Here is a 25,936-nt window from a genome sequence, read left to right as displayed (position 1 = left end):
TTTCATTTTGTAATATCGGAGAAACATGAGTAATTATCACTTCTAGCACTGTAATCTCCAGGGTTCTCTGTTTATTTTAGTTTATGGCTTATATAAGATTTATTATTAGGTTTTTTGAGAACCCTAATCAAATCACTTAGAACCTGAGAAATAAGCTTAATCCTTTCTGAAGTTCTCACTGACGATAACTACCTCTGTAAACCTCCCCACTGTACCTTTATTGAAAGCTACTTACTTACCACCAATGTAATTGGGAGAAGTGGGAAATGTCCCAGCTCAAATTCAGCAGGTAGAAGGCAAGAAGAAAGAGAGAGTACAGGGCAATTTCCAGGCCCAAGAGTTCCATTGCTTAAGGCATCTGCATTTTCAAGAACAAATTATACTGGACTTAGCCAAGGAGAAGAGCTTGGTGGAATTGTTTTTGTATATGTAATTCTCACAAGTTCACACTCACACACACACATACACATTGTCACACAGACCACACACACACACACACACACACACACACACACACACCATACATGTATGTATGTCTCCAACCCTGTATTTGAAAAATAAGAATCCCAAGCCAGGTGTGGTGGCACAAGCCTGTAATCTTAGCACTCTGAGAGGCTGAGGCAGGAGGCTCACAAGTTTGAACCCAGTATGGGCAACTTAGAGATTTATGAGGCCCTGTCTCAAAATTTTAAAAATATATTAAAGGTGTAGCTCAGTGGAGAGGCCCTGGGTCTAATCCTGCACCCCCCACAGTCCCACACCCTGCAAATCCCTATACCTGGCGGTATAGTTGTAACACTGCACAATTCGGTATTTATGCACATAGTCGCCACCTTGGAAGGTCTGAGTACTGACAGGCAGTGCTCTTCCTCACCCACATGTGATGCCTCCCCACCAAGCAACATTCTTATGAACCGAGGCCTAGGATTGCAGTTTTTTCTTGGGGATGCTGGAGAATGAGAAGATAATATGATAAGAAATAATAAAAGCATTCATCTGAATTCATTAGAAAGTGTCAGAATCTTGGTTTTCTAAGCATTTTCTGTGACTGGTTTTTAAGGCCTCCCATTTTATCTAGAATGAACAAATACGAACTCCATAACACGTCGTGGACACAGAGGTGAATTTATGTTTTAATAATATTTGTATTGTTTGTATGTGTGTTCTGAAGTCACCATGCTGAGATGAAGAAAAAAACATTATCTCAGGAAAACCCATAACAAATGAATCTAGTACAATCTGTGGAGCTTAAAAATGAGTGTGCAGAGATAGGAGAATTGTTCATTTAGAAGTTGTCTGAATTTTCAGCCTCAGAGTCCTGCGTGTTTCTTCCCAAATACTGAACTCTGAACAAAATTCTCCACAGTTTAAACACACACACACACACACACACACACACACACACATACACACACCCCTGCTTCCCCTGCAATGGTATGATCTGCATTTGATCATAAACTGAAGGTACCAACTTGTGACAGCTCCCCGCACTCCACAGCCTTTGGCTACAGCTCAGGACAGCCCTGTGTTCAGTGACGGTTTCCTTTTCCACCAACAGGGTCAAATAGAAGTGGACAGCGAGACCATCTTCAAGTTAGCAGCCCTTGTTTTGCAGGTAAGAACTCGCCAAGACCCTCGGGCCAGCTCCCTTTTGTTTGGTGTTTTTGTTAACCGCCTGTAACTCTGAAACTTTTGCATGGGCAGCGCCTGATGGGTTTTTAAGTTGTGTGCCAGTGAAAAATGTAAGCCACTGTCTTCCACTGTAAAAGAGCTTTGCATGTGCTCTATATTGTGACATTGAGTATCGCCAAGAAAAATGAAATGTAGCCTGCTCTGGGGGAAAAGAGTTAAGACCATATTCCTGGAAAAGTGCTCTGAGGTACTTGAATTTGGGAAGCAGCAGTTGGCAGAACAGCTGTAATTTTCATTTAAATTTAGTAACTTTGGCGTACACGTTCTTGAGGTTGTGCAAGACTCTTAATTCGTAAAGGAATTAGTAGTCAAAAAACAGTCTGTTTCTATGCTCATTTAAACAGGGAAAAGAAAACATAGTACATGTTGATGTACTGTGTCTTGGTTTAAAAGGTCTGCAGCCACTCTACAAAGCGTGAATGGAAAAGCATTTGTCATGAGATCTTAGAAATGTAAAGGGAAAATAATGACCTGCATTTTTCCATATTTGTCTCTTCTGTTGACAACAAGAAATATTTCATGGACCCTAGCATTTTCTTACCAGTGCCACACTCTTGTCCTTGGCTGCAGGGAAAATGTCCCTTTCATACATTCCTTAACTCTAAACTCCTAAACTCGGGGTTGATGATGGGAAAATAACCAAGAGTGAATACTTCATTTAGCTTAGCATAAATACATATTGATCATCTGTCTTCTTTTTTTTTTTTTTTTTTCAGGAAGCCAAGGGAGATTACACCAGGTAATGATTTCTTTTCTGAGATTACTATGCAAAATAACCCTAGCTGAATCATTGTGTTATTTTAAATAACAATGGTTGCAAAATCCAAAGAAAGTAGACCCGGGGCCAGACTATCACCGCCTGAATAGAGACCGATGCTTTCTGTGAATGAATTGACAATGAACCTTTCTTACAATTTGTCTAGCCAGAGTGACAGTGAAGGGTGATCAGAAACTTTCCAGAGTTCTGTTTTCTATCATCCATTAGTTAGTGAGATGAAGAAATCTATAAAAGCTTCTGTAGCTTGTGTTGATTTTAAAAAAACGAAAAAAAACCTTGTAGTGGTCGTGCCTCTAAAGAGTTGTAGGGTATGCATGAAAAGATTAAATCCGTCAGCTGCTTAGTTAAGAGATTAACAGGGGCTTTTCTGGTGCAGCTGCCTTGACGGGCCTCACCCTTCACACACTTGACCTAACAAGGGTATTGCTTCTGAGACACTCACTGGCTTCTAACTGCTGCAGGCCACATCCTCAGCCTTTCTATTGGAATTTGCCCTGTACCTGCTCCCTTCCGTTCCTTAAATACAGTACAATGGGGGTAGGGAAGTAGGAGTCCATAAAGGTGGTTGGGAGGCCTCTGATTAGAAAGGCTCGCAGGCCAGTGACCCATTGAAAGCCTGGCTTCTATCCTGTTAATGTTCGACTCCTGGTAAACTTTACCCACAGATTATTTACAGATCACCTAGTGCTCATTCCCAGCCACGTCTCTGAACAGTGTGCTCCTTAACAAACTGATGAAATAATGCCTTCCGAGCCGGACTGCACACTTCCCGCCACTGGACACTCCAAGCACGCGCCTTGTCTGCCCATTCGGTTTGGTAAAGCAGTCGGGGTTGCCACTCAGTACACTGGCCCGCTCACCACCCTTCACAGAATTAGATATAGAAATGTAGATAGACAGACAGATACCATTTTGTTTTGAATTGAAAGAAAATAGGAATATTATTTTATAGAATGATGTATTGCCTGATTCTAGAATTGAAAATAAAGCCAACTAAGATCTTTAAAAACAAAAACAAGCTGAGTATGGTGACCCACGCCTGTAATCCCAGCACTCTGGGAGGCTGAGGCAGGAGAATGGCAAGTTCCAGCCAAGCTGGGCAACTTTACAACTATCTCAAAATCAAAATCATGGGCTGGGATGTATCACTGGGAAGGGGCTGAGTTAAATCCTTGCTATTGAACAAAATAAAATCGAAAGAAAGTAAAAAGGGATGGAAGGATAAATTTATTTCTAGATCGTTAGTAATATCAAGAGCTATTGTGCCTGAGTGTGACCTTCGAGGGAGAAGTCACATTCCTGGGACTATGGGGAGTGTGTGGAGTGTCCTCATTTTGTGGGGTGATTTGGGTCCCAAAGCTCATACCCTGCATTTGTTGATTAACAGCTCCTCCCCTGACCCCTCAGGGTCAAGCAGAGGCCTCACCCTGAGCCTCAGTTTCTTCATCAATAAAATGGGACCAACCCCATAGGACTGCAGTAAGAATTAAACGTATGCATATTTCCCAGGGCCCGCCTAGCTTTTTTTTTTTTTTTTTTTTTTTTTTTTTTTTTTTTTTTTTTTTTTTTTTTTTTTTTTTTTTGGTACCAGTACTCTAGCTCAGGACCTTGCGCTTTTGAGACAGGCACAGTACCACTGAGCTAAATCCCCAGCTCTTAAAAAGCATCCTAGGTCTATTCTGATTCTGTTGCGTGCTCCAACCTGTGCAAAAGCCCTGCTGCCACCCTAAAATGTAGATTTGACCATAGTTCTTTACTTCTGGAGTCTCCTAGTTTCCCACTGCACCAGAAACCTGCCCTTCAATAACCCACCTTGACGTTCGAGGGTAACTGGTCCACACTCTGCTGCTCCTGCTCCTCTACACCTGTCCATGCCTCTCTCCTCTTTCTCTTCCACATAACCCTGTGGTATCTGGCCTGCATCGTTTTGTTCAAACTCTTCTTCCCCAGATGCCTTTATGATTGTTTGGGGCTTGCAGTGCTGGGGGTTGCACCCAGGGTCTTGGGCATGCTAGTCAAGCTCTCAGTGTTCTCATCCTAGGATGCTTTCTGAAACTAGACTGTAATCGCACCACTGTGGGAGGCTGAAGCAGACAGGTCACAAGTTGGAGCCCAGCCTGGACGCAGGGGGAGGGACACGGACTCTTGGTTGTTTCGCTTCCTGGCAGGTTTGCTTCAGAGAATTTAAGTCAACATTATCGTAACTAGTAGGAAACCCTGCTCTCTGAAAGTTAATTAAAAGAGAGGAGTGGGGGGCTCCCATTGTCTTTAAATAGCTGACAGCCTGAATTTCCACGTCAGCCCTTACCCTGCAGAGATAAGGAGCTGCTGGGGTAACACAACCCAGGCAAAGGCGGAGAATTACTGAAAGCTGACCCAGGGAGAAGGAGAGAAACCTGGATCACTGAGCAGCCGAGCCAGCCGCAAGAGACTGTGAAAGCAGAGGGTTTTGTTTTAAGATCCCGGAAGTTACCAAGTAACTGTAATTAGGGTGCTGCTGTTTACCAGAGAAAAATGAGTGACTACAATTTTCAGTTCACTGCTGGGGTAGAATAACAGCGTCTACAACCCACCTTCAATTGTAAAGGAAATATTCCCAATTTGCAGCTGTGCTGTAAAAATGCATCTATTTCTCGCAGGAAGGGAGCTTCTCTGGATGCCCTTAGAATAATAGTTCAGTGAAGGAAGAAAACAAAAATCAAAGGCCTGTAAGAAATTTGCCCCCCTCAGTTCTTATAGCCCTGAAACACAGCTCTACAATATAATTTCATTTCCAGGACCTTCAAAGTGAGTTGAAGTGGGAAAAACAACAGCTCAGCTGGGCATAGTGGCAATGTGCCTATAATCCCAGCACTCTGGAAAGCTGAGGCAGGAGGCTCACAAGATTAAGCCCAGTCCTGTCAACTTCATTAATTTTTTTTCTTTTTATTTAGCTTATTGGTACATTTTAGGTATACAATACAGTTACATTCATTATTGGGATCTTGTACCTTTACATGACAGGTCTTGGTTCTTATTTTTTCCCCTTGTCCCTGCCCTCCCTAAATTCATGATTTTGTGAGAAACATTTCTCAAAAAAAAGGTGGGGGGGAGTACTGGAGATATAGCTCAGTGTAAGAAGCCTAGGTTCAGTATTCAGTACAGTAAAGGAAGAAGGCAGTCAGGCAGGAGAGAGGGAAGAAAGGAAGGAATGGAGGGAGGGAGAGAGGAAGAACAGATGGATGGATGGACAGATGGACAGACCGCCCGCCCCAGGGATCAGGTGAAGAGTACCTGCATCAGTTTAGGGGTGAAGGTGAAAATGGAGCTTTAGAATTTGACTGGATTCAAATCCAGGCCCAGACCCTTGGTGGATAATTGTGGGTAACTGACCTACGTTCTGTGTACCTCAGTTTGTCTCCATTAACATTCCGTTGTTAACAATGGCGCCGCTGTTGTTGAAACCTTTCATCCTCACACAATCCCGTGAACACAGACGCTGTGCTTGTCCCCATCTTCCAGGTAGGAAAACTGAGCTTTGAAGCCTCCTCTGGCCCAGTGGGGTTTCATGGTTTGTGTGCTTGACTACTGTTAGGAGTTGCCTTGTGTCTCCAAGGAAACACAGCCTTGTAAGAGTCATTCGTAAAGCAAGGTAACTTAAAAGAAATTGAATATGACCGTCTGCCGGTCTTATTTTATTTTATTTTTTTGGTACCGGGGATTGAACTCGGGTCTTTATGCTTGCAAGGCAGGCCACCAAATCACTGAGCTAAATTCCCAGCCCCTGCTGGTCTTATTTTAGTCGGGGACTTTGATACATCAAAAATTCCCTTTTGTGAACAACAAGCAGCATCTCCACAGTCCTCGGTCCCTGATGTCTGAGCCCTCTCTGGACTAGTGGCCCTCCCGTCCTTAACCGCAAAGTTTTGCTAGGAATGAAGGAGTTTGCATTTCATGGACTGCATATTGTGCATTTCACAATACTTTGCTTCCATAGCATAAATGCTAAATGCAACTCTGAAAACCAAAACCCCAAGTCCCACTTCAGTATATCTCTAAACTGCTAAGCCCATGAGCATCAGCCCTGGGCCGGAGGTGGCTCTCTGGCCCTCTTTGGGTTGTTTCTCTCCACACTAGAGCAGCTAGCTATGTAGGTCTGAAGTGAATCAGCCCCTTTGTCCTCTTTGGGCACTGGCTGGGGCAGGCTCCGTATTTATTTAGTATGAAGAGATTAGCATGACACAGACTGCCCGCCTCCTCAGGGTGCAGACATCCAGGGAGGACATTGCGGGGAGGACTCCTATGAGCCCTCGTTGATAGCTGTTTCAGTGCCTTTCAGTGTGGTTCTAGAAGCACTGAGTGCTAACATAACACACAGCACAGTGCTGTTTTCTGTGTTCATACAGTGAAAGCGGTTGATCTGGGTTTTGTGTGAACAGGAAGGACGCCCCGAGTGACACAAGCAGGTAGAAGGGCTAAAGCTTTGCCTATTCAAGTTGACCGCACATAATTTTCACTTGTCCAGTGGCAAGTTTCCCAGGAGAGCAGCAGATTCCTTAATGTCCATTCCTTGATAGGAAAGCACAACTTGTATTGGTTCATTTTTTTCTAAGTGCGCATTTTCTAATTCTAGATGTAAGCGAGAGGAAATATTTTTAATCACTATAAAAATATACATCATGTAAAATTCACTATCTCCACTTTTTCTTGCTGACAGTACTAGGGATTGAACTCAGGGCCTCTGCAATGAACTTCCTTGTTGGCCACGTTTTTATTATTTTTTATTTTGAGACAGGCAGATCTTTGAGTTTGATCTTTCCATCCTCCAGTCTGAGCCTCTCACGCACCCCTGGTCCGGGCTCATCTCCACCAGTTGAACACAGATCAGTAGCACTATGTGCATTTACCTTGTTTTACAACCAACCCCCAAAGTTCTCATTTTGCAAAACTGAAACTCTGTACCTGTTAAACAATTCCCTATCCCCTATTCCCAGAGCCCCTGAAAACACTTTTCTTTTTCCTGTATCAGTTTGACAACATTTTTATTTAAAATATTCAGATTTCCACATTAACCTGTTTCTCAGCCTGGGTCATTCTTATAGATTATATTTCTCCTACCAAGGTACTGTTAAAAAAGAAGCGAAGACTCAAAGTAGACATGATTGGGAGTCCTCAGCAAGCTGGCTAATGTTTCCAAAAAATCTCTCATCACATTTTCATTCTAATTAGAAATTCCTTCGTCTTAAAAAAAAAAAAAAAGTTGGATAATAGATCCCCATCGAGCACACAGATAGGAGGAGTGATTTCCCCTGGGTGAGCAGGGAGGCTGCAGGCAGAAAGGACAGGACAGGAATTCCGGCCGAGTGGACCCTGCTCTTGGTAGAACACTGGCCCAGTCCCTAGTGCAGGACGCCTCTGACAGAGACTGCGAAGGGGGGGTCACAGGCTCCACGATAATGTGGGACAAAGGGTTGGCAGAGGTTTCAGGCCCGACTCCCACCAGTTACCAGCACCTCTGAAATCTGTCGAACCAACCCCGAAACTGCGTACAACTTAGAATGTGGCAAGTTTCTTCTAAAGTTCTTCTCCCCTGTGGCGTATTAGAAACCTGTAGGGTTGCGAGGTTTATCAAATAAAAATAGAGGAGGCCGGAGTTTTAGCTCAGTGGTTCTGCTGCCTGCTTCCCAAGCGTAAGGACCGGAGTTCGAACTCGGTACAAAAAAAAAAAAAAGTGTGGAAAAAAAAAAAAGGACACACAGTTAAATTGCAATTTCAGATAGACAATAAAGTTTTTAAAGTATGTCCTACGTATTTATTCTGGCAACTCAAACCTTCACTGACCCCTGGGAATGTCTTTCTGTGGTAGTAATCCACCACCAGCCTGTTCCCAGAGTGAGTGGTAGGAATAAAACGGAGAAAATCTTGGGTTTGGAGCTGGGCGTGGTGGCACTGTAATCTTAGCGCTGTGAGAGGCTGAGACAGGAGGATCACAAATTCAAGTCCAGTCTGGGCAATTTAGTGACTTTTCGAGACCCTGTCTCAAAAAAAAAAAAAATGATAGATTAAATTATGTTTTAAAATATCTCTTAAAAGGGAAAAGGGGTTAACTCAGTGCAAAGGCCCTGAGTTTAATCCCCAGTACTGCCCACCTAAATGTACATGTATGTATATCTTGGGTTTGGTGTGCTGCAGTGGGAAAGGAAGAGCGGAAAAGGCAGAGACACATTTATTGAACCAAGCAGGTACTCTCACAGCAGTCTATTATAACTTCCCCAAGAACCGTATGAGACATGTCAGCAATCCCTACTTCTACAGTGCAGAAACCCTGGCTCATAAAGCTTAGTTTATCGAAGACCACAAAACTAGGAACAGGGAACCTAGGACTGAATCTGGTTCTAGATTCCAGCCCCAATTACAGTAAATCACCGAGGGTTAGATGGTTAGTGTTTGGCCAAAGTATGCTCTGGCTGCTTGTGGGCTTGCTCTGGTCACTGGTGGGCAGGTGGAAGAAGATCTTCTTGAACCTCTGATTCCTTATCTGAAATTTAGAAAGGGCATCAGCATCTTGGCTTGGTAAGAGGACAGTTTGAGTTAACATAAAACACCTCTGAACACTGGTCACTCAAGGCGAGGCCCCAGGATAGTCTCCTTTGAAGCCAGCAGGGTTTCTCTTGTTGTGTTTTGTTCAGTTGTGGGGTGAAGGAGGAGCTGAGAGGCAGCCTAGGAATGCAGAGTCACGCCTAAAGTTTCACAGGGACTTTCTGTAGTCCACTTGAAAGGAGAGCTCCACACCTTCCCAAGAAGAAAGGGGAGTTGGGGCGGGGGGTCCCCTGGCTTTAGCCAGCCTTGGAGAACTGCTAGTATAATCTTTTCAGTTCTCCCTGTGCTCTGAAAATAGCTACAACACAATTGGCTTAAAGTCTGATAAAGAAGCCCAATGGTAACCCCAGCACTGTGGAAGGCTGAGGCAAGAGGATCACAAGTTCAAGCCCAGCCAGGGCAATTTAGTGACTTAGCAGGACCCTGTCCCAATATAAAAACCATTTTTAAAAGTGCTCAGGATGTTGCTTTTTGCAAAAGACCCTGGGTTCAATCCCCACTACGGGGGGAAGAAAAAGGTGTGATCAAGAACTGTTTCAAGGGGATGGGGAGGAAATTCCTAGAATGGAAAGCCCCTCCCCTCTTCCTCCACAGAATCCGCCCCTACTCTGGCCCCTCCTTTCCCGCTGGTGCAGGGGCCTGAAGTCTTTCCAAGCTCAGACCTCTGGTGCCTTGGGTCTGTCAATCACCAGCTACCACAGGGCCTTGGTAAGTCTTCATACACCCCTGGGCCTCGTTTTTCCTCTTGTGCGCTCGTGGGTTGGGCACAGTGAATTCACCTCAGTTATTTGGGTGGTTGGAGCTGCTTTCTTAAAATTTTGTTTGGAACAAGTGGGGAGGTGAGAAGGACACTTTATTTTAGCTATCGCAAGATTAGCTCAGGCTCTAAGCAATCTTTCTAAACTCTGCAAGAATTGGGAGTGGCACCCGAGGCTGAATGAACTCGAGCCCTAGGATTTCTAACTTTGCATAGGACCAACTGAGAAGAAAAGTGTCAGCTTCCCACCCCAAGGCTGTGGTGTCCCAGAACGGGAACCCATAGCTCCAGAGAGGGAGAGATCTTCCCCAGAGGTTTAGTTTTGTATTAATTGTTTTATTAGTATAGGAGCTTGGCCATCAGAAATTCCTGGTGTGGTTAAGGAAACTTTCTAGAGATGTGCATCTCATGTGAAGCAGTTTGACTCGCTGTTTTAAGATTCTGTGGGTAATATCTGGTGTCTGATTTTGTAGCTCACTTAAAAACATGTTTTAACCAGGAGTCGTGGGGCAGTTTAAGGAGACTGGGTCTCAAAAAACAGGGGGTAGTGGAGATGCGGCTTTGTTCCCTGGGTTCAATCCCCAGGACTATCATACATACATATGTACGTACTTACTGAATTTAGTGTCTTCGCTACTAGAGGGTAGCTATAGTCTGCAGTTTGGGTTTGGTTTGGTTCGAGAAGTATGGAGTGATGGGTAGGTAACACATTCAGTCTTAATTATCTGTGTTCAGATTCTTTATGTGGTTAATCCAGTTTGGGTTAGTCCAGTTTAATCTAGTTGAAAAAGCAAACTGTCACCACCCAAGAAGGACACATTCTAATGGAATTAATCAGAGGCTGCCATCATTAGGCATCGGAAACCTGCGGTGACTCTGACTAGTCTTCCTCTTCCTGCCCTGTTGTCCCCTCTTTGTGAACCCCTGAAGGAGCAGGGCAGAGCGGGTCTACAGATATGGAACCATCCTGTCCAATTCTTCCTTACTGGGTGGGTGTGAATTGCTTAATTTCTTAAATCTCATTTTGCACATCTGTGAAATAGGGATGCAGAGGATAATAAATCAGCCTGGTATGCCTGTGGGGAAAGGGTCTGGCATGCTCCCTGCCACTACACCCGTGAGGTGAGCTTTTGTACCATAGAAGCCCTTCTCAGTGCTATATTAGGTCACTGCAGGTCTCTTAGCCTCTTCTGAAACTGACCTTCTGTGCCATCCCCAACTAGGAGGTCCAGCCTCCTTCACTATCTTTTCATTTAATGTTTATCTTTCTAATTTTTGAACTTATTTTTAGTCCTGAGGGCCAAACCCAGAGGTGCTCTACCATTAAGCCACATTCCCCAAGCCTTTTTATTTTTTAATTTTGAAACAGAACCTTGCTAAACTGCTCAGGCTGGACTTGAACTTGTGATCCTCCTGACTCCCCCTCCCAGAGTGCTGGAATTATAGGTGTGAACTACCATGTTCAGCTCCATCTCTCTATTTTAAATTGTTGATGCCCATTTCTGTCTTGAAAAAGATCTCCGCTTGGTGTTGTATTTATTCCATCTCAATGGCTTTTAAACCATCTGCGAACTGCAGTTTGCTGGGACCCACCCTCAACCTTCTGAGTCAGCAGGTCTGGGTCTGCATTCTGCATTCTGCATCTCCTGGTGACACTGCTAGTCAGGGCCTTGGAGAGATGCTTTCCGGCCAAGGACGGGATCATGTCCCAACAAACCTGTGATAAGTTGAAAATATAAGTCGAAAATGCGTTTTATACCCCTAACGTCCTGAACATCATAGCCTAGCAGCTCAGGACATGGTAGAGAATCAATGCCTCCTGTGGTGATGGAGGAGCTGACTGGGAGCTGTAGCTCAGTGCTACTGCCCAGCATTGCCAGAGATCAGGCTGAATCTCACTGGCCTTAGAAAAGATCAAAAATCAAAACTTGAAGTGTAGTTTCTCCCACTGTTGCTTTCACGTCACATCAAGTTGCAAAACTGTAAGTTGGCCCATCATGAATCAGGAACTGTCTGTGTCACTTTGTGTTTGGCACCTTCAGTAACCCTTTCTGTAGGAAACAGTACAGAGGAATGCATGGTGCATCCCTGGAGGCCGAGTTCCACGAGCTACTGAACCCGGCACGATTTTGAATCAACGGCAAGGGGAAGGCGGTCTGGCCAGTGAAGAACCACTCTAAACAAACTGGAAGTGGACCGGGTGTGCTGATCACCAGCTGGCAATGGTGTCCATAGATGAAGTCAATGAAAGTGGTGTTTATAAATAATAGTATTTATAGTTTCGTGTTAGGCCAGCTGTCGTCCTTAAATCTGTATGGATCCAGGGCACATGGTCTAGTAGTTCAGTTGGCACCTGTTACACGTATCTACTGGATGATCAGTACCCTGTTCTAACTGTCAGGGTCATTGGCCCTGTCCCCTTCCTTCATCAGAGTGGAAAACCTCAATGGGTCACTGGCGATTGCCAGCAAGCTTAGACAGGAAGTGACCTCTCAGAACCCATACAGGACAGCGCCCCCAGTCTGGCAAGGGCTCGAAATTAGCTCCCTTCTCTAACAACAGTAAATCTTGTGGCTGGGGATTTAGCTCAGTGGTTCCACCCGCTGCCTCCCAAGCATAAGGGCCCAAGTTCGATCCCCGGTACCAAGAAAGAAAAAAAATCACAATAATAAATCTTGTGCTTTCATGAAACACACATAAAGTAGAGTTCCCTGCTGTAATGATTTTTCCAGGGGCTCAGGCACCCCTTAGTCATCCTTTAGTTAATTTCTGGTGACAGCGAGACCACATGGTTCATTTACACTTATTAATAATAGGCCTGAGACTTCACCTCGAGCACTTGACTAGGTACTTAACTATAGCTTTTGTTTTTATATCCACATATGTATTTTTCTGAAATAAGTATTTTGAAGATAAATAAGTATTTAGAGATAGAAAAATAATTTTGACTTTTTCAAGAATTCCATTAGTTCTGCTCACTGCGTGGTTTTTTTCTTTGTGTCATGAAGTTTCTGCTAGAATTTTCACTTGGTCCATTTTCTGTACATGTGTGTGTGTGTGTGTGTGTGTGTGTGTAATGACCAATACTGAGGGTTGAACCACTGTTGCTTTCACACTGTGGCAAGTTGAAATACATGCTGGGCAGGTACTCTAGCACTGAGCTACATCCGCAGCCCTTTTCAATTATTTTATTTACTTTGTTGTTTTGTTTTGACACAGGGCCTCACTATACAGTGGTCTTGAACTTGCTATGTAGCCCAAACTGGCCTCAAGGTTGTGATCCTCCTGCTTTAGTACTTCCCATGTCTGCATTCAACCCTTTATATTTTATTTTTAGTCCTTTGGCAGGGGTTGCTGGGGATTTTCTAGGACCATGTGCTTACTATGCAAGCACTCCATTGAGCTATGTCCCCAATTCTACATTTTATTTTGAGGCAGGGTCTTTTTAAGTTGCCTAAGCTGACCTAGAATGTGAGATCTTCCTGCCTCAGCGTCCCAAGCAGCTGGCATTCCAGGCCAGCGCCAACAGGCCTGGCTTTGGTCATTATATATAGCTTGTACTTTTTAATGCACATTTGGTTTGTGTTTCAGGTAAGGAAGAGCTTTGGAATTGACAACAAAAGTGAGCTTTAGGTTTTGGAATTTTTTTTTTCCTTTAAACTGTCCTAGGACTTGAGCGATAGCTCCACACAAAGCCCAGACCAGTGGGGTCTTCACTTTCTCTAAATCTGTGAAGTACTAGCAGGGATCTTTGGCTAATTGGTGACACTCCCTCCACCACTGCCTCTGAATGGCAGGTGGTTAATTGTCGCTGTTAGCCACAGCAGGTGCACACATTTGCTGGGGGTGGCTTTTTCCACACAAATGCTCCAGCACACACAAAGGGTGGCATTGGCTCTACCAGCCATGTGGCTTTGTCAAAAATGAGTGGGGCTGGCACATTCCAGCAGGGCTTTTGAGGTCAGTAAAGAAAAACAACAGCCCATGAAAAGGGGCTTAAGAATGCCCAGAGGAATCATTGCCTGAAAAATATTTGCAGTGGCTAAATGGAGGGCCAGGACAGCTTTCTTCTGGAAGGCTATCGAGAGAGGAATCTGCAATGCCTAAGGGAAGGGCTCAACCCCGATACTCAGATAAAATGCAAGCATATTCTTCACGGTGACATCTGAATTCTTGCTGAAATGACAGAGAAAAGCAATGGCTGGTTTGGTCACTTGAGTAGTGAGTGATGGAGATTTATGGGCATTCTCTCTGGCTGAGAGACCTGGAGAAACCAGTCCCTCGTGACAGTTCTGTCTGATCAAGTGCACCTTTGAAATAACAAATCCATTGCCATTAGGGTCAGGAATGTCCAGATGAGGTGAGTGTGTTTATTGCTAGTGAAAGGCAGAGACATCCCGCTGGAGGCTGCTCTCCTCCCAGCTGCTCTCCAGCCAGCCCTCCCCCAGACTCTGAGCTCAATCCTGGTTCATATTAGCTGTGCCGCCTGCCCCACTGGCCTGGGAGGGGCCCTCTGCGCTCCCTCTGCAAGCTCAGGGGCTGTTCAGGCTCGGGCTGTCAGACAGATTCATCAGGAGGGTGAACAAATGAGCTCAGTTACTGTGTCTGCTCAAAGATGGAATCCTGTTTGATCCTAAACTCTGAAGATGATCAGAATTAACCCTCTAAACCAGTGTGCCCATGTCTTTGCACATCCTGGTGGGTTCAGCTTTTGGTCAGCAAGTTCTAACCTCTTGCATCAGCTTTGTAGCTAAACAGCATCCATCCCACTTTTCCACATCCCCACATCCACTTGCTGGTCATGTTTGACATAATTTGGCGTGAATTATCACACGGAGAAGGCAAAGAAGGCGTGAAACACGCATATGAAGGACAAACAAGAAAGTGGGGTGTTGCCAGGGCCCTAGAGTCGTCTCCCGCCCTCTCCACTGTGAATTACACTTCCCAAGTCGGTACAGTGCTCCCTCTTTTCTCAGAGGTCCTTTTCAACAGCATAGATTTTCTCGATGGGCCTTATAGTTTTATCACCTATATAAAATTATAGTTTCATTTTGCTTATTTGGGACCTTTATGTATCTGGGATGATGGTGTGTTTCTTCTTTCTTTCTTTCTTTCTTTTTTGTGGTACCAGATATCGAACTCAGACCCTTGTGCTCAAAAGGCAGGTAGTGGAACCACTGAGCCAAATTCCCGGCGCAGTGGTGTGTTTCTTAAATAAGAAATAAGGTCTTGTGTTTTGCTCAGTATTTATGAAATTCACCCATGTTGTGTGTAGCTATAATCTATTTTATTTGCTGCATATTTCATTTTATGAATACACTATAATTTTGTCATTCCTGCTATTATGGAACATTTATATAGTTTTTTTTCCCCCCTCTTCCTGTTCCTCTTCTTCTTCTCTTCCTTTTTTTTCACAAGGCCTTGTTATGTAGGCCAGGCCAGAAATGAACTTGCTTTGTAGCCCAGGCTGCCCTCAAATTCATGACCACCCTGCTTTAGCCTCTTGATTACTAGGATTTTAGGCATGCACCACCACACCTGGCTCCTTTTTTGTCTTATTGTAAACAATGCTGTTATAAACCTTATTCTTTTTTTTTTCTTTTTTCTTTTTTTTGTACCAGGGATCAAACTCAGGACTTTGTGCTTGTGAGGTAGGCAACAGCACCAGTGAGCTAAATCCCCGGCCCTATAAACCTTATTCTTGTGCATAAGTTTCTCTAGAGCTGTACCTAACCGATGGTTGGAAGGCCAGGGCGCGTGCAAATTTCCAAAACATCCTCACCAGTCTACACTCTAATTAGCAAAAAAGTAGAATGCCTGTGGCTTACATCTTCACAGAAACTAGATAAGGTTAAAATTTTGAAAATGTAATAGTCTGGTTCCTTTCAATAATTCATTGAAGATGTCATTTGCGTTTCTCTGAATTCTTAGAAAGTTGAACGTATTTCTCCTGCATGTTGGCCACTTGGATTTATACTCGCATGCAGAGCTTGTTCAAGGGTTTAACGTATCTTTCTGCAGGCTGTCTGTCTCAATCATGTTTTTATTCTTCTGTGGGCTTTCTCTTGTGCTGTTATAACCAAATCCATAGCTCGCTTCAGGATCAGTGATGGCTTGCTGAAAATTTCCTGCAATAAATAGGTTCTTAGAGGAAATTGATGTTATCTCGTCAAAGCAGGTGTCCTGCAGTAGCACAAAAGGCCAGATTTTCAAACTCATAATAGGAAGCTTTTGTATTGCAAAGAAATAAAGCTATGTTATTTTCTGCAAATATATTCTTTGGGAATGATCCAGAGTGCATGTCTAATCCAAAGTACTCATGTATCTCCTTCATTCATGCACGCCTGACAGTTTGTACTGTTAATAAATTACCCAAAACTTGCATCTAAGTTGAGAAACTGAGAAAGCACCACCCTTCCTCCATTTACTAAAACAGATTCCTTATATTAGAAATTTAAAAATGACGGTGGTAGCCTGCGGCATACCCCATTCAGATATTTTTCATAAAACACTGGGACTTTGAATCTTTTTTTAATGCACTTGTTAGACAATGATGTATCCGTGTCCCTGTGTGGCAGAAATAAACTGGTTATGCGTGATGACTCTTTAAAATGGCTAAAATGCGACTGTGTTTCCATAGTATCTAATCTTCTTCTCCTCCAAACTATTGTATTATAATATGTAATATGTATATAAAGTATTATAATCTTTGTCTGGCTTGGGCAAAATAAAGACTACATATCCCAGCCACCCTTGCAGCTAGAGCTAGCACATGATGAAATTCTGGCCAATGGGAGTGAGAGAAGTGAGAGCTTTCCGGTTCTGCCCCTACAGGAGTGAGTATGCACCTCACCTCTTCCTAGTTGTTGAAGTGTGCCCCAGGTGCTGAGCTATCCTGGGCCCCGTGAGAGAAAGCAACACCCCAGAAATGGCAGAGCTGCTAGAGAGATTGAATTCCTCAACATTTCCTGCTATTCTGACTATATTTATGTAAGGAGAAATTAGGTAAAATTTTGATTTCTGTCACACATAGTAAATCTATATCCTAACTATTATGGATAGTTCTCAATTTATAATGGTTGACTTAGGATTTTTTAATTTTACAGTGGCGCAAAAACAATACCCACTGAGTATATGCTTTGAATTTTGATGTTAGTCGTGCCCCCCCCCATTACTGGGATTGAACTCAGGACCATCACACTGAGCTAATTCCTTTATTTTATGATGGAGTCTTGCTAAGTTGCCCAGGCTGGGCTTGAACCTGAGATTCATCTGCCTCGGTCTCCTAGAGTGCTGAGATTACAGCACATGCCTCCATGCCCAGCTTGACTTCGGATATTTTCTCAGACTACTGACATGTCATACAGTCCTATGATGCTGGGCAGCCACAGGTCCCAGTCAGTGATGCAGTCACAGAGGAACCCACCAGCACTGTACAGTGTAGTATTATGTTAGCATTTTTTTATACAGTTATCGAGTGGATTACCTGAGATATTTAACACTTTATTATAAAATAAATTTAGATGATTTTGCCCACATGTAGACTAATGTAAGTGTTCTGAGAACTGTTAAAGCAAGCTAGACTACGATATACTGTTAAGTAGGGTGAATGTAGTTAGTAAATTTTAACTTAGGATATTTTCAACTTATGATGGGTAAGTCAAGGAGCATCTGTCCTTCATATGTGCTATGCTTTTTCTCTTCCTTAGTCCCCACCCTTTCCTTTGTGCCCCTGTGTCTGATGCTAACTATAGCTTGCTGGTTTTTGGCCAGCCAGTGCTGCCAGTTTTCTAATGCTTGCCTCACCTGGCTCCTATTAGGCATTTGCCTCTGAGATCTTTGATATTTATAATCTGAGTGACATAAGAAAAACATCTTTAAGTATAAAAGTGGCAGTTGAAAATGTATTCGGGTAGAATTCTAAGATTGATCTTTTTGCTCTCACTGGTGGCACTGGGTAATAAACCCAGGACCTCATGTTTGCTAGGCAGATATCCCCAGCCACCTCAGAATTTTTTAAATGGTCTATTGCCGAGTTTCATAACCCTGGCACCATTGACACCCAGGTGAGGTAACTCTATTGTTGTCCTGTGCGTGTAGAATGTACAGCAGAGTCCTAACCTCTATCTGAGAGCTACCAATAACACCTCCTTCCTCAAGTGCAAGTGTCAAGAATGTTTTCAGACGTTGCTAAATGTCCCCTGAGGGACAAAATTGTCCCAGTTGAAAACCACTAATCTAAAACATACTTCTTTCTTTCTTCTTTTTTTAAATAGACTTTATTCTTTAAAGTAGCTTTAAAGTTACAGAAAAATGGAGTAAAAAGCACAGAGTTCCTATGTGGCCCCTCTCCTTCCTCACACACTGTTTATCCTGTTATTAACATCCTGCATACAAGAGTGGTGCCTTTGTTACAAAAGCCTGTAGATAAGCTCGGGTTTACTCTTTGTGTTGTGCTGTTCTAGGTTCTATCCTCTGGGCAAATACATAGTGTCACCATAGTATCATACAGAATAATTTCACCACCTTAAAAAAAATCCCCTGCACTCCATCGGCTGAACTAGAATGGTCCTGTGGTATTCATGGAGAATTAGCTCTAGGGCCCCACTCCTATGCCAAAGTCTGCAGGTGCTCAGGTCCTTTGTATAAAATGGTGTGGCAAAAAATAAATAAATTAATAAATAAATAAAATTTTTAAATGGTGTGGCATTTCAATAAACCTACACATGCCCTCCCATGTACTTGGAATCAACCCGAGATGGTTTATACCTAATGTAATGTAAATGCCATGTAAATAGTTATTACTGCATTGTTTCCAGAATAATGACAAGAAAAAAAGTCTGTATGCGTTCAGTGCAAGCAAAATTTTTAAAAACTTTTCAGCCTGTAACTGGTTGGGTCCATAGATGAGGAAACCATGAATCAGTAGGGCTGAGTAAATTTCTCTTTAAAATAGTGAAACTCTCCTTAAAACGTCCCTAAGCCACTTCTCTGATAATACATGTTGTAGCTGTTTTTCAGTGACTGATTAGTACAAAAAAAAGTCTCAGTGAATAAATATTTAGTGTTCTTTAGAATGCTGGCTCATGATTAACCTCTGGTAATTTATTGATTTATTCAGCTAGTATTGTTAGATAAATAATGTCATATAACACGTTATCAATTGGGTAGGTTCTAATGGTGTAGAGTGAAAATTATTCTTGAAAATATTGGAGAATATGACATGTTGAAAACTGAAGTTTATCTTTCAAAAACTCCAACACAGCCGGGTGTGGTAGCACATACCTATAATCCAGCACTCTGGAGGCTGAGGCAGGAGGATTGCTGTGAGCTCAAGGCCAACCTGGATTACATAGCAAGACCTTGTCTCAACCCCTACCCCCAAAAAACATCTCCAACCCAGGTGGGATTTCTCTCCCCTTGAAGCATACAACTGTTTCTCTAGTTACACTCTAAATCTGGAAATTGCTTGCATTTAGCCAACTTTCACTAAGTGCTTAAATGCTAGAAAATGCTTGTGATTTGGGGGGCACAGGACAGAAACCATCTTAAAGGGCAGGAGCGTCAAGTCTCCCACTTTGTACTTATTTCTCAGTGTGAGCTTTTTGAGTAGAATGTGGATAAAATTTCTCCTACACTTTCTCCCCTTTCTTTTTTTGTCTTGACTGCTTTTGCGGAAAACTCCATCACTGACAGTTCTACACGCTAGGCATACAGTATAGATGTACACATCCTTGTTCAGTGCGTGAGTAAAATTGTGATACATAGCAATTTCGTCTACTGAGATCTTGATTGCCGCAAAATTTACTATACCCAAAGCCATAATGGAACACTAGGTTGGATTCTTGGAATGCGGTCAACTAAATCCAAAAATATAACAAAGTATGTGTGGTTGGTGATGATGAAAAAAGTGTTGTCCTTAGTTTGTCACTTTAGAAAATATACATGTATTTACCCTTCAGAAAAACCAAAACCACTGAGCCAGCTTCTGTTAAAAGTAAATGGGAGGGCCGGGGATTTGGCTCTGTGGTTCTGCCGCCAGCCTCGCAAGTGCAAGGGCTGGAGTTTGATCCCCGGTACCAAAAAATAAAAAAAATTTTTAAAGGTAAATGGGAATAGCAGGGGAATGTAACTTGGTGGTAGAGCACTTGCCTAGCATGCATGAGGCCTTGGGTTTCATCCCCAGCACTGCAAAAAGGGCTTTGAAGGACAGAACATAGGAGAAATTATTAAGAAAAATAAATATTAATTGTGGGAGTTGACAGTTGACCTTTAATAAGAATAAATTGGATCATAGTCTATTTTGATTTTCCGGAAACCCAAACCAGTTTCCCAAGATTGTCAGTGTTATTAAGGCAAACCGCTCAAATTTCAAATGAATAGAGAGATTTATTCTTATGTAAGAACAGGAGCCAAGTGACTTTTTATTTCCTGCAGTAATTTAGAAAGCTAAATCTTTCACCTAAAGGAAGGGTCCACAACCCTGGTTTTAAAATGTAACATTGACAGGTGCAAATCACAGCGTCTCCATGACACACACTCTCTCTTTTCTTAGGAAAAGAGAGTAAATTATGTAGTCTGCTCAGTGGGCTCACTTTGTTGCCCTGTGGCATGGTCAGGAAGGTTGGTGACAAAACCAGAGAACAAACTTCCCATAGGCATTAAAGGAGAAGCACTTTCACAAGCTGAGGAGAAATGGGAGGGAGCTGGTTCTCGGGGGCAGAGTAAAACATGGCCAGGCAGAACTCATCCAGGGGCCATGCCTGGACCCCAGGGTGAGCAGGGTGGAACGCTTGATCTGAGTGTGGGTAAGTGCTTTGGGGAGAGATTCATCTTGGGGTCCATCTACTTCAATATCATGATCCCCTTTGGGCATACCCAGGAAAACTAATGTAAAACTGCGTGTAGGATGGATTCTGAAACTTAATTTGCCACTGTTTTTATTTGGCCCTTGGGGACGGGTAGAAGCGGGGCTGAGCCTTCCCAGAAACCAGAATGTTCATGTTGACACTTTAGGACACTTCCCTGGAGTCTCTCTGGTAATGAAATAATACAGTGGTTAAGAACATGGCCTTTGGAGGGCTGGGGGTATAGCTTAGTGGTAGAGTATCTGCCTAGCATGTGCAAGGCCCTGGCTTCCATCCTCAGATCACCTACACACACACACACACACACACACACACACACACACATGAACTTGGGGGGCAACCAGACTTCTTCTGGCTCCACCAAAGGGTTGCAGTGAAACATGGAGACTTAGACTCTCTGAACCTCACACTTTCACCAGAAAAGCATGGGTAAGAATATTACTCTGCATGGGAAGGCTACTGGTGAGCTTTCCATGAGGAAAATAATGTCCTAAGCAAAGTGCCTGATGCTTGTAAACTTTCCACAGAGGGTGGCAGCAATGAGAAGAGGTGGAAGTAGGGAAAGGAAGAGTTAGCATTACGGTGTGTGAGTAGCTTCTTCTTGGGTTTCTCCAAGGCCTTACAGATCTCACAGTTACCATTGTTTCCTCACAGACTGTCCCCTCCAATACTGGGAAACAGTAAAAGTTTGTTCTCATACAGTGCAGGACCATTTATAACCGGCTTCATATTACTTGTTCTTTCTAAATTTCATAAAGAACACACCTTTTTCTCAACAACTGCTGTCTTGCCATTTTATAATTAGAGAATGGCAGAACTTTACAGAGGATACATTTTAGTTCTACTGATGCAGTTTGAAGGGTATCTTGGGTTTCATCAGACAAACATTCCAGTCTTCTTCAGTTTCCAGGGATTTCCACAGAGAGGGCCAACTTGGTCCGTCGTATTTGGGAGGCTGGTGGAAAACCAACAGAAGGGCAGTAGAAAGTTCTGCTACCATTGCTATGTTACCAAAACCATTTTACTGCAGTGATATCTATGGAGAAAAATTGGTAATGATATGTGACAGGTCATGCGATAACCTGTATTCCAACATGGTAAATGTTATGTAGCCACTAAAGATAAGTAAGGAGATAGAACATAGAGACATGGAGTGCACAATGAAGTGTGAAGAATGCTGTATAAAAATGCAGTATGAAAAATGCACAGTTCTAATCACGTGATACAATAAAAGAGATACATACAGCAAACATTATAACTTCAAGGTACCGCTATATGTCTTGCTTGTCAAATCTGAGGGCTGTCTCTCCTTAGAGCTCAGTACCTTGTGTATTAACACTGTAAGAGATCCTAACATTCTATAAGCAGTTACTTTTCAGGTCTCATTCTTTGGGTAAGCAGCTTGGGTAACTTTTTAGGTAAAGGTGCCTGACACTATATTGTTTCTTTTCAGTGATGAAAATGCTAGGAAAGATTTAAAGACATTGCCAGCCTTCCCGACGAAAACTCTTCAGGAGCACCCTTCCCTGGCATACTGGTAAGGCAGGGGCCCTGACCTGGGAGCTGTCAGGACATGTCGGGGAAAGTCTCCTGTGGAAACTCTCTGGAGATTGCTGTACCAGGTCACGTCTTGTGGGCTGGCTGTGTGCATCTCCCTGAAGTGTGTGAGCTGCCCGAATAGCGTGTTAGTTAGGCGAACTGCGCTCAGGTCACTGTGTGACTCACTCAGCCTTCCACTAACAGAACATGGTGTGGTAATAACACAGATCTCCTTGGCCAGAGCATTCCTTAAGGGCCAGAGGTTTTCTCTGCTACGGCATACCCTAATCTGTTTTAAGTTGTTTCAGTTGTTTGCCTTTTAACAAATCTATCATTCTCATTTCACATCCCCTCTTGGTTCCTAGAAATTACTTTTCTTTCCTCCCTTTCAAATTACTTATACTTCCTTTAAGTATAGGTTTCTTGGTTTCAGTCTCCACATCTTGAAGATGATTTCCCAAAATAATGCTGAGATATAGCTCAGTGGTAGAGCATTGGCCTAGCATGAACGAGGCCCTGAGTTCGATCCCTAGAGCCACATGCAGAAAAATTACAAAATAAAAATTCTAAAGTATCAGACATTGAAAGCTTTAACAGGAAAGTTCAAACAGGTTTCCCAAATGTATAGTGGAATTGAGTGCAGGGGCCCTGTTGCATCCTAACTCTTGACCCTTCTGAACAGGTCGCTGGGGTTTTGTGTGTGTGTGTGTGTGTGTGTGTGTGTGTGTTGTTTTCATTTTTTGTTTTGCTTGTTTGAAGGGGGAAACTGGTGACTGAACCCAGGGATTTCACACTGAGCTGTATCTTCACCCCTTTTTTATTTTTTATTTTGAGACAAGATCTCACTGAATCGCCGGATTGCCTAGGAGGGGCTAAAACTTGCATGCCTCCTACATCAGCCTCCTAAAGCTCTGGGATTACAGATCCCCTTTGCTCACCAAAGAGGAGGCCAGGTCTTAGGTTCAATGTTCTCCAACAAGGATTTAATATTTTTACTTTGTACTATTTTCCAACCAAGATACTAGTTTTCCACCTGAAAAACTGATCCTGTCTCCTTGTGTAGTGAATGATGTCTTTTAAACATAAATGCGTTCCATGTAAATAGATTTAAAGATCATAATGGAGGCAGTCTAATTGTTACTGGGTAACTTGCTTCTGAAAGTGGCTCACATTACTGAGCTTTGCGTTGCTCGCCTCTCCCTCTGGAGTTAGATTTCAGGTTCTTCTCCTCTCAAAGAATTATGGAAAGTTATAATAGCAAGCTCTTCATAGGATCCTTTATACTGTCCAAATGCCGAGGAAACCCTCGAGAACTCCATACAGATCCTGAGAGGTGCTGCCGGGATCCCTCATCTCTGCTGATATCAGGTCCAGAGCATCCTATTGAAAACTGATTGAGTTCTCGGGAGAAGTCCACATACGGGGCCTTGGGACCTGTTCTGCGCATGTGTCGGGGGTGTTGTAATCAACAGGTCAAGCCTACTTTCCTACACAGCTTTGTCATGCTCTAATCTCCTGGCTCAAAATGTTTGAAATTCAGAAATCCATGTCCTACAGAAACGAGAGCTGGGCCGTACTGTGTCCCCCGAGCAGAGTGGTGAGGGCCTTCTCTCTCAAGTTTCTAGCGGCTGCCTGAGAATCTGGAAGTGGAGTCTGTACCTCAGATAATCATGGGTTGCTGTGCTTTTTATTTCCTGTTTTACAGCGAGGACAGGGTGATCGAGCATTATCTGAAAATCAAAGGTCTGACTCGAGGACAGGCTGTGGTTCAGTGAGTATCTTTGGTGCTGTTGTAATGTTTCCACCAGAAGTCGCTGAAATAATTTTTTGTTGTGTGTGTTTTTGTTTTTGGTTTTTTGGGTTTTTTTTTGCGCGCAGAGTTAGTTGGGAAATGTCTTAGGTTCCACATTTTGGTCCTGCAGCCCTATCAAAACAGAAACAGGAAGGCGGTAGGGAATGGTAAGGACTGTGGGGAGAACCAGAGAGCTCTCACCGCACCTAGAGGTGGGTTTACTGAGCTTCAGAGTTCAGGCCCAGTGATGCCAGAGTCTCCAGAATTTTCAGAGAAGCTCCAAATTCAGTTTGCGATTCTACTTTAGGTGGAGTACGTAGCATATTGGTGTTTATTAGTCTGTTTCTTCATGCTTCAAAGAGCAAACTAGAGTGATACATTTCTGTATTTCATGTTTGTAGTGTTACCACAGACTTAAGAACCGTTCACTTACCTAGGCTTGGTGGTCCTTTCCTGTAATCCCAGCAATCTGGGAAGCTGAGGCAGGAGGATCCTATTTTCGAGACTAGCCTAGACAACTTAGTGACTTAGCGAGACCCTGTCTCAAAATAAAAAATGAGCTGAGATTATAGCTCAGTGCAAATGAAGGTCCTCTGATCAATCCCCAGTACGCCACCAAGTAAAGAACTGTTCACCTATATATCACACCTCTAAAAATGATTTTTAAAAAAATCTAATCAATTTAAGTACATTATTATTGTAGTAATTGGAGAGTAACTTTTGTGGCCATAGAACTTAAAAAACAAAGCAAGGGGTAGGGGATTTAGCTCAGTGGTTCTGCCACTGGCTTTGCAAACACAAGGTCCTGAGTTCGATCCCCGGTACCAGAAAATAAAAACTGTTGCGTCTAGCACAGGACGTGTGAAAGCTGGAATAAAGACCAATCACCCACCTCCTGGCCCATGTATGCTCTTTCCTAACTCCCCTGCTTTGCCCAAATCTCGTTTTTGTCGTAACACACCTGCCATGATCCTCGGGGCAGAGGTCGTAGGTCAGCAGCAGTCCTTGAAGCCTTGACAGTTTAACTCGTGACACCTGTTTCCTGGAGTGATGAAAAAAGCAGGAAACGAAGGCGGCACAAAGGAAAGAAAGGTGGTGACCCTGAAGGGTTTGAGCAAGGCTGAGGCACGTATCACAGTGTCCCTACTTCAGTGCAGTCGGTTTACGTTTGCTTCCCTTGATCACTGCTGTGTGGGCTCCAGCCAGAAACTGTTTAATGCAACTGTTAGGACTCCGGTGTGGACTCCAGGCCATTTACACAGAGGCCATTTGCTTCTCAAAAAAGGATTAAGTTATTGATTAATGTGTCCAGAGAAACTGGTCTTCGGAATGTCGTTTCAAAGTCCACTTGAAAGGAACAAAGACCCTCAGTTCCGTGAGGGCAAAGGGGAGTCTTATACAAGCCAGACCACTGCAAAGCCTGAAAAGTACACAAGCTTTGTTTGTTTTAAGACAAGTTCTCACTACGTAGCCCTGACCTCCTGCCTCGGCCTCCCAAGTGCTGGAATTACAGGTGTACGCCACCAGTCTCAGCCAACAAATACTTCTTGAATTAATAATAGCAAGTGGTGGCATTGTTTTGACTTAGTTTTTATTTTTGGAATATAAATCAGGTTTGCAACCATAAAGTTCCCCCCTTTTGTTGTTTGTTTGTTTGTTTTGAGACAGGGTCTCACTATGTAGTTCAAACTGGCCTTGAACTCACTTTGTAGCCCAGGCTGGCCCGCAACTCGCAGTGATCTCCTGCCTCAGCCTCCCAAGTGCTGGGATTTCAGAAGGGGTGCACCACCATGTCCGGCTAAATCCACTTTCTGAGAGTGTATATTTCTGAGAGTGAGGACAGATATTTACAGTTATAAGGCTAATCACAATTGGTCATGGTTAATATATGGAATAAGTGGAATAGCTTTTTCTTTTTTTTTTTTTTTTTT

At 43.3% G+C, this 25,936-nt stretch overlaps 1 protein-coding gene across 4 annotated transcripts in view; it reads left to right on the top strand.

Annotated features, from left to right (window-relative positions):
- Window positions 1-25,936, top strand: part of Frmd4b (FERM domain containing 4B) — a 229,964-nt gene that overhangs the window by 160,272 nt on the left and 43,756 nt on the right. For all 4 annotated transcript variants that reach the window (XM_010635994.3, XM_019209337.2, XM_010635978.1 and 1 more), the window contains 4 exons: window positions 1,559-1,615; window positions 2,409-2,431; window positions 22,128-22,211; window positions 23,919-23,984. In XM_010635994.3, the coding sequence (XP_010634296.1) occupies window positions 1,559-1,615; window positions 2,409-2,431; window positions 22,128-22,211; window positions 23,919-23,984 (230 nt within the window). The remainder of the gene's footprint in view (window positions 1-1,558; window positions 1,616-2,408; window positions 2,432-22,127; window positions 22,212-23,918; window positions 23,985-25,936) is intronic.

The sequence above is a fragment of the Fukomys damarensis genome, unplaced genomic scaffold (assembly GCF_012274545.1).
Source record: "Fukomys damarensis isolate Sample0158 unplaced genomic scaffold, DMR_v1.0_HiC HiC_scaffold_28, whole genome shotgun sequence".
NCBI lineage: Eukaryota > Metazoa > Chordata > Mammalia > Rodentia > Bathyergidae > Fukomys > Fukomys damarensis.
This window is presented reverse-complemented; position numbering and strand designations above follow the sequence as displayed.